General features: G+C 39.5%; 2 protein-coding genes across 2 annotated transcripts; one reads left to right on the top strand and one right to left on the bottom strand.

The window, feature by feature from the left end:
• The first annotated feature begins 460 nt into the window (after positions 1 to 460).
• LOC130923669 (uncharacterized) lies at positions 461 to 5,909 on the top strand. Its single transcript, XM_057849531.1, has 3 exons — positions 461 to 3,374; positions 3,464 to 3,592; positions 3,763 to 5,909. The coding sequence occupies exons 1-3, from the start codon at positions 2,711 to 2,713 to the stop codon at positions 3,864 to 3,866; spliced, it is 897 nt and encodes a 298-aa protein (XP_057705514.1). The 5' UTR covers positions 461 to 2,710; the 3' UTR covers positions 3,867 to 5,909.
• A 97-nt stretch (positions 5,910 to 6,006) lies between these two features.
• On the bottom strand, positions 6,007 to 10,093 carry LOC130924358 (uncharacterized). The gene is made up of 4 exons (XM_057850883.1): positions 9,846 to 10,093; positions 7,165 to 7,482; positions 6,849 to 6,945; positions 6,007 to 6,450 (listed from the first exon to the last, which is right to left on the bottom strand). The coding sequence occupies exons 1-4, from the start codon at positions 10,091 to 10,093 to the stop codon at positions 6,007 to 6,009; spliced, it is 1,107 nt and encodes a 368-aa protein (XP_057706866.1).
• Between the last annotated feature and the right edge of the window lie 1,754 nt (positions 10,094 to 11,847).

An 11,847-nucleotide genomic window follows, 5' to 3' on the forward strand; every position in this document is an offset into this window, starting at 1 on the left:
GTGCTAAATAAGTACTGTCCATTTACCATTTAAGAGCAACGAAAGAGTTGAGGAGGCTTATTTATCATATTTAGTTTGATTTACTCAGATGGGGAGGTTCAGAACATCTTAGCTGTCAATGTGCACTTTGGACTTATATTTGTTCATTTATGTTAGGCTGCTTATTCATTTCCTTATGATTTAAAAAAATCAATGTTTGCGCAGTCTTCAAAATATATTCCATTTCACTCTGCATAATATAAGTCATTTGTACTTATTTTTCTCAATGCATATTACTTATATCTTTATTAGTTAAGAAAGAAATAAATAAATGTTTACATTAACTTCAATTTTAATATATATCCTATGTTCTTAAGTAGTTAAAATTGAGATTTGGCATTTAGTGTGTGAGGAAATGAGGGAAAATGAAAATTAGGAGATGGAGGTTGGGGTTATTGCTGTTTTTATTAACGTTTATTTTGAAAATCATTGAAAAAAATACAATTCTGAATGAAAATCAGTTTTTGTATGTGTTATAGAAATAACTGCTAAAACAGTTTTCTTTGCATTTGAGTAGTTTAAGAGATTTGACCCCCCCCACACACACACACACACCAAAAAAAGGGGGGGGGGAAAGTGATAATAATGATAAATAAATAAATAAAATTTCTGGCTCCGTGGCGACCTTCACGTCGGGGAGTTCCGGCAAGAAATTCTAGCCACTTTCACCCCTGGTTATATTACGTCAGAAACTCGTTCAGTAAGCGTCCGTTCCGAACAGAGTACCACGTACCGAAACGGTTCAATACTATTACATGTACAATTACACCCTTATAGACAAACTATAAAAACTATATAGAAGGTATGTACAAATTATCAACGACTTAATTAAGTACAAGTGGAAACAACATCATTGCAGATCGGCACTATGTCTGAACATACAAAAATGAGTCACTGTCCTTAGCCTACAGTATGCTTAAAGCAGGGGCGCTGCCAAATATTTTGAGCCCCATGAAAAGATATCAATTTGGGGCCCACCAAAAGTGCCGACACACACACGCACACACACACACACACACACACATTTAGAGTATCAACTACGTAATTTCCTGCATTCTGGTGAATCTTTGCACACTAATTTGTGCATTTTCTGCATTAATTTAAGATGAAAATATATTTATGTAAACATACAGCGTATAGAGCAATAATGAATGGATTGATATCATCTATAAGAAATGTACTGAAGGCCATCTTTTACAATCTAAATATATTTTTATTTGAAATATTCCCAAAGCAAATACCATAATGAATGACTTAGAATAAATGTTTTGTTTGAACTTAACTACACTACAGTCAAGGGTGTAGGTTTGCATAGGGACGGTTGGGACAAAACACTACCAACTTTTCAGGATGCTTAATTTTTAAGCAACCTTATTTGAGTTATGTAATGACTTCAGTTATATAGGTCATTTATATTGTCTTCCCATATGTTTTAATTGTTGTAATTGACCCCACCATTATTAAGTGAATTATTTTTATTATGTTTGGATTTACATGTACATCTTTTCACTTGCTGAATGTGCCGGTCCATTTTTTCTTCCTAAACGCACATTTGATTGGCTGATGATTTAACCCTCACGCACACCCACATTAGATATTAGGGATATGAGAAGGTTTTTTTTCAGCCAGCAGTAGCCACTGCTAGAAATGTAAAAAGACATTGTTTTGAAAGTGGGGAACACACCAATAATTTTGCTACTCAGACATTCGAAGGCGAAGGACGCATTTTCTGCGTCCTGTATGGTATACTGGGGACGGGTTTCAATAAGCTTCGGCTTCTCCCGTCAGCCCTTTTCTTTTCGGATTGAATTAATTGTAAACACATATAAATGCTGTATGTTTGTTTGGATTTGTCATGCCTGAAGGGAAAATAAAATAAATAAATACTGTAGGTCCAACCTGCATCAGTGTTAGCATAACATTAAACTGTGTGAACTTGCTAACCTGCAAAAACTCTAGTAGGAAGCTGCTTCGAGAGAAGTGTCCTTCTCTTTGTGTTTTCTACTGTTAACAATAAAATAAACTGTGAGAAATGTAGTAACCTCTGCTGGCAACGATAGAACTAGAAAAACATTAGCAAGAAGCTGCTTAGAGAGAGAGGTGCTGCATTACCTCGTACGTTGCTCACACAACATCCACACAACAATCATAATTAATTATGTACATTAAAAAAAAAAAAAGTATTTGGGGTGGGGGTGCCGCGGGCCACTCACACTAGCATTGTGATTAGCCACGTTTACATGCTGACTTTTATTCATTCCGATTCAAATAATTCCGAATGGAAATTTCAGATCAGCTGTTTACACGTCACTTCATCTATTCCGATCCAGCGTTTACATGTGTCTGCCTTTATTCCGAAAGGACGTTTGACAACTGCCGTCTGACATGCGCAGATTAATCAAAACAAAGCGTCACGTTGCAAAACATGGAGATCGATCGTCAGAGTGCTGCTGTTTTAACTTTAACCCACTTGTTGTGTTTGTGGGGTCGTATCCGCTTCTGCTGTTTTACTCTTTTGCCTTGTAGTAGCCGCTTGTCCGCGTTTTCCACCGGTTCCTAATCTGGTTAACGCTCCGGTCTATTCCGGCTTCGTGTAACCTCTCGTGAACTTTTTTAAATAGTTCACTGCACGTTTACATGGAGCCAAATATTCCAATTACAATCGGTTTAGATGTTCAAACCGAAAAAATGTGTTCCATATAAACACCTCATTCGGAATGAACAGGCCCAAACCGAATGGAATTTCATTCCGATTCACAGGAGTGGAATATTCCTATTCCCAAACCGATTAGAAGTAAAATTATATCATGTAAACAGGGAAGCGGAATGGTGTCTGGTTGCGTTCTTTCTGCACATGCTCCGTACTGACGTGGTGACGTCACTTGGTGACGTAAGTAACGTCACTTGCAACATGGCTTCCAAGCACAGCGCACCTAATTGGAGTCCGGCCGAAAGTTTGTATTTGATTCAAACTTTAAAAGAATTTAATATAATTGCTCGCTTGGACGGGCGTAAGACGAGGAACAGAGAACTATTTAAAAAAGTTCACGAGAAGTTACAGGAAGCCGGAATAGACCGGAGCGTTGACCAAAAAAGAAACCGGTGGAAAACGCTGAAAACCGGCTACCACAAGGCAAAAGAGAAAAACAACAGAAGTGGATACGACCCCACAAACTTTCCGTACTTCGAGACGATGGACGAAGTGATGGGAGGACGACCACTGGCCAACATCGATGTCCACGGCGTGGACGTGGGTTTTGAGGAGGAACTGTGTGATGGGGACAGTTCTTCTCTGAACGCTGCTCCGGACGCTGAAACTAACGTTTGCATATCTGGTAAGTGTAGCTCTCAACGCAGCCTCACTAACCATCGTTATGTTGTTAGTTAAACCAGTCAGATAAACTTATGTTATTTATCCATTAAGCGCTACAGCTGCCTGTTATGTTTAACAACGAACACAACAGCATGGAGGGGGCCGAGGAGAATACAGAGGCTAGTGAGGACAGCACCTCCCAGACCAGCGATTCGACTGTGCCACGGGCTGTAAAAAAGAGTAAGTTATATTCAAAGTAATCAGTTACAGAGCATGGTTAAATGGATCACATACTGGCCCTTTTGGCTGTTTGTGCTAAACAACTCTGCTAGGACTTTGTGTTGTTTGTGTTGAAATCCTTAATTAATAGCCGAAAAACACAACTGAAATGCTCAAACTCTCTTTTACAGAAACCCAATCAAAGCCCACATCTAGCTATGAGAGAGCCTTGCTCACTTGGTCTGCTCATCAGCAGGCCTTTATGGAGAGAATGCAAGCATCTCAAAATCAGTAGTACGAGCAACAGCGGGTGGAAAGTCATCGGCAGGAAGAGAGAATGCTCTCGAAATTCCTTGAAGAAAGTTCACGCTCTAATGAGCGACTCTTGGGGCATCTGTTTGACGGTCTTCGGGCTATCCTCCCACATTCCTCACAGGCACCCTCACATGCACAATTTCAGCATCCTCATACTCACTCATACTCACGGCCACCATATGCAACACCCCAGCATCCTTATCCACAGTCCACACACCCATACTCATACTCACAGCCCCAACATTTCAATCCACGGCCAGATGACTCAGAATACACCCTACAAGACCTTGATTAATCACTACAGTTAAGATGACAAATGAGCGAATTTCCCCAAGAAAGTTCAAAACGGGTCAATATTTTTGTTTTCGAAATAAATGTTAAACGTTTTAATTATGTAAATATATTGTGAAAAAACTTATGTTTACTTCAAAAAATGTCGCCTTTTAAAGACATGATTTCAGGGTAGTCTGAGTCCACTTCAACAAGAGAGCTCAAACAAGTTAATATTTTTTCTTTACAAGAAAGGCTGTTCAGAAATGTTATGAGTTCTATGTTGAACAAACATGTTAACTTTAAATATGTCCGCTGTTAAAGACATTAACATTTTTTTTCTTTAAGAAAAAACACTGGAGTTGTGTTTGTGGCTACTGTAACAATTTTTCTATTACCGAAGTTGAACAAACCTATGTTTACTTGAAATATGTCTGCTTTTTAAGACATAAACCTCAAACAAGTTAATATTTTTTCTTTACAAGAAAGGCTGTTCAGAAATGTTATGAGTTCTATGTTGAACAGACATGTTAACTTTAAATATGTCCGCTGTTAAAGACATTAACATTTTTTTTCTTTAAGAAAAAACACTGGAGTTGTGTTTGTGGCTACTGTAACAATTTTTCTATTACCGAAGTTGAACAAACCTATGTTTACTTGAAATATGTCTGCTTTTTAAGACATAAACCTCAAACAAGTTAATATTTTTTCTTTACAAGAAAGGCTGTTCAGAAATGTTATGAGTTCTATGTTGAACAAACATGTTAACTTTAAATATGTCCGCTGTTAAAGACATTAACATTTTTTTTCTTTAAGAAAAAACACTGGAGTTGTGTTTGTGGCTACTGTAACAATTTTTCTATTACCGAAGTTGAACAAACCTATGTTTACTTGAAATATGTCTGCTTTTTAAGACATAAACCTCAAACAAGTTAATATTTTTTCTTTACAAGAAAGGCTGTTCAGAAATGTTATGAGTTCTATGTTGAACAGACATGTTAACTTTAAATATGTCCGCTGTTAAAGACATTAACATTTTTTTTCTTTAAGAAAAAACACTGGAGTTGTGTTTGTGGCTACTGTAACAATTTTTCTATTACCGAAGTTGAACAAACCTATGTTTACTTGAAATATGTCTGCTTTTTAAGACATAAACCTCAAGTTAATATTTTTTCTTTACAAGAAAGGCTGTTCAGAAATGTTATGAGTTCTATGTTGAACAAACATGTTAACTTTAAATATGTCCGCTGTTAAAGACATTAACATTTTTTTTCTTTAAGAAAAAACACTGGAGTTGTGTTTGTGGCTACTGTAACAATTTTTCTATTACCGAAGTTGAACAAACCTATGTTTACTTGAAATATGTCTGCTTTTTAAGACATAAACCTTTTTTATTTATTCCTGTAAGAGAAACATGTTAGCAGACGAATTGTGCTGCCTTGTGTTAGGTCTTTTTTAAAGCGTGGAACATTTAAACAAAACAATAAAAAGTTTGTTGCTACTTAAAAAATAATTTAGTATCGATTGTACCAAAGTCACGTCCCTTCCAGTGGAGCTCATGGAACCTTACATCGGTAGGCAGTGAATAATGATATGATCTTTAGGTCCTGTTTGAAATTTGACATTAACCAAAAGATAGTATGCTCTCCTCATTCATATTAATTCCAATCTAAGGTACCATGAGCTCCACCGAAAGGGGCATGACTTCGGCACTATGAACAGTTGACTTGAGAATTGCACAGTGGTCCTTTTATTGCACACTGACACTTTTTTTAGTGAAAGTTTTCTTTTTTAATTTTCATTAAACATGGTATTTACACTTTGAGTTATGTTTTATTCTACATAACCATTTAATGAAGGTGCCCTGTTCGAAGGGGGAAGTGGTTGGCCATATATGTGGTTAGTGCTGCCCTTACACTGTTGCCACTAGCATTGTACTGACAGTTCACTGGCTGGGTAGACTGGGGGTAGTTTGCAGTTGGGTCATTGATTTCCTCCAACCAGTTGCTGTTGGGGAAATCCCGCTCTAGCCGACAAAAGTTGTGCAATGCACAGCAGGTAGAGCTCATGACTGGTGCGAATGTAAAGTGAAAGTCACTCCTTTTGAGTAGCACTCTCCACCTCGACTTCAGGATACCAAAGCTCATTTCCACACCCACCCGTACTGAGCTCAAGTACACATTAAAGGATTCCTGCTCCCGGGTCAAGTTTATGTAGCCTTTTATCATCCAGTCGAGCAGCGGGTATGCAGGATCCCCAACAAGCAAGAGCCTGACATCTTCTCCCTCAATGTTCTTGACACACGAAAAGGAGAAGAGAAATTATTATTTTTTATTTCTGGGTGGATATGCAGGTACAATATTCATAATCAATACCACAAACGTAATTGTCTTAATGTGGACAACCAACTGTTATGTTAATGGTGTGTTATGTTTTTGAAAATTTTAACCCTATATTCACCCATGTGTTCAAAGGGCTTTTTTAAATCTATTGATTATATTTGAGTCATATTAAAAACTTTTCCTTCATTGGGATTCTTTGGGACTTTTTTTTCCACACACATTCAGGATATGAAATCTGTTGAGTTTGCCTATGTTGTAATTTGTTCAATGTTTTTTCATAACATGACCGGGTTATAAATACACTGAAAAATTTTTAAATGGATAACAAATCTGTACTGTCATAGCCTTACTTTTGGCAGCAGGTGAGCCCTTTTGAAGAGGTCAGACTGGCGGAGCACATTTGCTTCATGTGCGCTTCCCGGCATCTTACAGCTGATGCTTCTGAAACTAAAAACACATGATGCATGTTTTTTTGTGAAATGCACTTACATTCAGTAACAAGGCAATACTGTGGTTCACACTTTCTGTTGCCTGTGATTCATTTTAAGGCATGTCATTTTTGAAACTCTCATCTCATGGAGCAGCTGCTGTTATTGTAGTTAAGGATCCATTCCTCCGGTTAGATTTGCATTTAATTGTTGAAAAGATTAAGCCTTAATATCTTACCAGCATTTGTCATCCACGACAGCCTGGAGGACATAGGAAGGCCACCCTTTTCGGTTGACAAAATCTTTGAAGCCATCAGATGGAGGGAGGATGGGGATGTGTGTCCCGTCGACCAGGCCCATGATCTGAGGGATGGAATGTGCTGCCTCAAATCGCCTCGCAATTTCAGAAGCTTCTCTTTCGTTCGGCATGCGGATCAGCTCTTTGGTTGGTCCTTTTAACATGCCCTTACAAAACATGTACGTGAACTTTTTCACGGTGCTTTTGTGGATGCCAAATTGGTTTGAGACGAGGCGATACTCGGCACAGCTACCGAGTCTGTAAAGAACAATTGCGACGCGCATAATGCAGGGTATTGGTGCTCTGACGGTAACTGCATCAGGAGCCATGAATCCCTCCACCAGCCCACACAACTTTTTAAATGAACGGCGTGTCATTCGGCGTGTTTTGTTTCCACTCGACATCTGTAAACTCCTGAAGAACAGCTCGTTCCCACCAGTCTTTGCTGTGGATCTTCATCCAAAGTTTTCTGGTCTTTGGAGGGGGCATGGGCACTACGGGGGGAAAAAAAATCGCAAAAGGCTAACTTGTCCACCTTGTGTACGCCTTCTTCGTAGTGCCTTCACTAGGAGCACCCTGAGGTCGTAATGGTTCTTGATCAACAAGTGGGTAAAAGTTAAAACAGCAGCACTGATCTGACGATCAATCTCCATGTTTTGCAACGTGACGCTTTGTTTTGATTATTCTGCGCATGTCAGACGGCAGTTGTCAAACGTCCTTTCGGAATAAAGGCAGACACATGTTAACGCTGGATCGGAATAGATGAAGTGACATGTAAACAGCTGATCTGAAATTTCCATTCGGATTGATTTGAATCGGAATGAATAAAAGTCAGCATGTAAACGTGGCTTAAGCGAGCAATTATATTAAATTTTTTAAAAGTTTGAATTAAATACAATCTTTCGGCTGGACTCCAATTAGGTGCGCTGTGCTTGGAAGCCATGTTGCAAGTGACGTTACTTACGTCACCAAAAGACGTCACCACGTCAGTACGGAGCATGTGCAGAAAGAACGCAACCAGACACCATTCCGCTTCCCTGTTTACATGATATAATTTTACTTCTAATCGGTTTGGGAATAGGAATATTCCACCCCTGTGAATCGGAATGAAATTCCATTCGGTTTGGGCCTATTCATTCCGAATGAGGTGTTTATATGGAACACATTTATTCGGTTTGAACAAATATTCCGATTGTAATTGGAATATTTGGCTCCATGTAAACGTGGCAATTGACTGGTCGATCGTGATCAACGTCATGAGCACCCCTTATTTAGTATATCAATTAATTAGGTTCATTTTCGTGAGAAATGTAGCCCGGACCCCTGTTCACCCAATCTGTTTGGTATTATTAATGTCCCATCCTGAGCAAAAAGTGTACATGCAGCTTATGCTGTAATATCATCCCTACCAATGTTGAGACCAAACCTATGCCCTTGACTACAGTATACATTACAGTATACAACCGTTTTAGTATGAAGAGATTGCTAAGGATTTGCCTGCAGTACTGATTAAATGTAAGCTAAAAGCGGAGCAAACACTAGCTAGCAAACAATTACAGTATTTCATTATGGAGTAGGCTTAGCGTCGTCTGGAAACTCGGGATCTCCAGTATAGGCTACAGCTCCGAAGCGAGGTCCCTTGTTGACAAACTAAATTCAATTGATGACAAACTAATTCAATAAATTGTTGTCAAACTGGATTCAAGCAGATTTTAAAAAAGAAAATTTTCACATCAACATTCAACATCTGTAGGATACCAAGAAATGCCGTCATGATTTGGAATTCATGTTTTTGAATAGGTGCATGTCGCTCATTGAGGCTGGGAAAATCCCGTATTTCTTACGGAGTGAGCTGGGACCTCGCTTCAAAGCTAAGATAACAAGTTAATTTTCAGCATTACACTGACACAAGACACCAACCTTCCTTTGTGAAGTACTTTGTCACATCCTGTTGGCCTTTTCTACCCATCTCCTGTTTTGCTTTCTTTTCTTTCCTCTTCTGAAAACCCGATTTTTATTTTGAAAACATTTCTGCACTACCGCACTCTGCGCGCTTAGAGTCATTGACTGGTGTAAGTGCGCATCGCTGCTCCAGTTTTGATCGAAGGAAGGGCGGACCAAACCATTTAATAAAACACCTGGGGTTTGAGGGGGGTGGCTGGCAATACATATGCTCTCTGGGTGTTTACCGTAATTTCTGGACTATAACGCGCACCTGATTATAAGCCTCACCCGGTACATTTTAAAGTAAAAACTATTTTGTCCATACATAAGCCGCTCCTGACTACTGTATAAGCCGCATGTGCCTGCCCACATAGTAAAATGACATATTTATAAAGAAATATACATAGAGTTTTCAAAATTTTAATAACATACTTTTTCTTTCCAAACAGCAGCAACATGGCAGTAACACAGCAGAAACACGGTATTAACACAGCACACAACACAGCAGCAACACGGCATTAACGCAGCTGGGCTGGTTGAAAAAAATATAAAAACAAACATAAAAGTCTCAAAAGTCACTGTTGGCCATCTTCATCTTCCTCCTGTGCACTGAAACCATGGAAATCTTCCTCCTCAGTGTCGGATATGAATAGGCTCAGATATACTTCGGCACGCACCTTTTCATTCTCTCTTTCGTTGTCGCTTTCACTGTCACTCTCATCCTGTGGCAAATTAACTCCTGAGCTTGTGCTGTGCTCTTCATCACGTAGCAGTCCGGCTTTTTGAAACCCGTTGGTGATGGTGGATTTTTTCCACACTTTTCCACGCTGTCAGGATCCACTGGCAGACTTGTGCAAAAGTTGCTCTTCGCATGCAGCCTGTTTTGGTGAAGGATTTCTCGCCACTGGTCATCCAAGCCTCCCATTCAACTCTGAGTGCCACTTTAAATGCACGATTCACACTAATGTCAAGTGGCTGCAAACATTTTGTTGTACCCCAAGGAATCACCGCTGGAATGGAGTTTGTCCTCTTGATTGCTGCTTTCACAGCATCGGGAATATGGGCCCTCATACTGTCCAAAACGAGTAATGCTTTTTTTCTATGAAAAAATCCCCCTGGTCGCTTGCCGTAACACTCGGTCAACCATTCCTTCATGAGGCTTTCTACCATCCACCATTTCGTGTTAACTTTCACGACAATGTCTTTCGGGTGGTTTTCTTTTGGCATAGTAATTCGCTTAAAAATTACCACTGGTGGAAGTTTTATTCCAGATGCAGTGCAGCCCAAAACACAGGTAAAATGTGTCCTCTCAGGGCCGGTTGTTTTCAGTGTGACAGATGTTTCACCTTTTTTGTTGATGGTCCTCGTGAGCGGCAGGTCAAACGTCAGAGGTACTTCATCCATATTTATGATGTCGTCTGGTCCGATGGAATTTTTTTTGAACGAATGTGTGAAAATTTGTGACTTGTTCCTTGTAGTCGGAAGGGAGTTGCTGACGCAGAGTTGTCCGTGTCCTTATGGTCAGACCTTTTCGTTTCATAAATCTGAGACACCACGACGGTCCTCCTGTGAAATCCTCAATTTGCATTTCGGTGGCGATTGTTTTGGCTTTTTGGTGCTCAACCATGCAAGTGCTTCCATGTTGCGGATTACACTTTTGTTCAGGAATAATTTATTTTTACCATTACCATTGGAGCTGCACAGTGGAAACACCGCGGCCATCTGCTCTCTGTGTGTTCATTCAGTCTTCAAGAATGTTTTCCACTTCGGGCCACCTACTTTTATTACCTCTGAAAGCTTTTGCAGTCTTTTTACATTGCGCCAGAGGTTCCCGCTGCCGTTTCCAACGTCTCACCATTGATTCATTGACGCCAAGTTTACGTGCAGCAGCTCTGTTTCCTCTTCGATCAGCCAGCTCGATTGCTTTTAACTTAAAAGCGGCATCATATGAATTTCTTCTAAAATGTTCCATGGTGCGGGTCAGCTAATACGCATAAACAAAATGAGAGTCTGTGACTTTTATTCATGCCGGTAATAGTACAAGCTAGCGTCTTCCTTGACACATATATTCCACCTGTTTCACGCTTACCTTTTCTGTTTGAGCGCCCCCGGCGGCCGGTAGAAAAAAATGCATAAATTAGCCGCTTCATCGTACACGCCGCAGGATTCATAATGAGGGAAAAAAGTAGCGGCTTGTGTTCCGGAAAATACAGTACTTTTTGCCAAAAACAAAAATAAGAAAACGAAACCCTTCGTTTTATTCCTATTAAAATTATAATGATAAATATTTAAATTTGCAAACGATTAACTAATGTACTAATTTTCTTTGTGGGCCCCCATCTGGGCATGGGCCCTTAGAATCATTCTCACTTTTCAAAGATTCTGGAGTTTTTTGGAGTTTTTCCTTGCCAACATGGGGGGTCTAAGGATGGGGGATACCCAGGACTTAAACTTTATTTATTCATCTTTGTTGCTTCATTTGCTGTTTCTGATTGTGTACTATATTGCCTCTGCAAAGCCCTTTGAGACAACTTTGTTGTGATCCAGGGCTATACAAATAAAATTGAACTTTTCACCCTTATACGGCACCCTTGGCTTAAAGTACATTTAATTGTGAGAAGTATTTATTTCATATTGTCATTTCAAATGGCCAATTCGCAATTTGTGAGATGACAAGCA

Source organism: Corythoichthys intestinalis, chromosome 11 (assembly GCF_030265065.1).
Source record: "Corythoichthys intestinalis isolate RoL2023-P3 chromosome 11, ASM3026506v1, whole genome shotgun sequence".
Classification (NCBI taxonomy): domain Eukaryota; kingdom Metazoa; phylum Chordata; class Actinopteri; order Syngnathiformes; family Syngnathidae; genus Corythoichthys; species Corythoichthys intestinalis.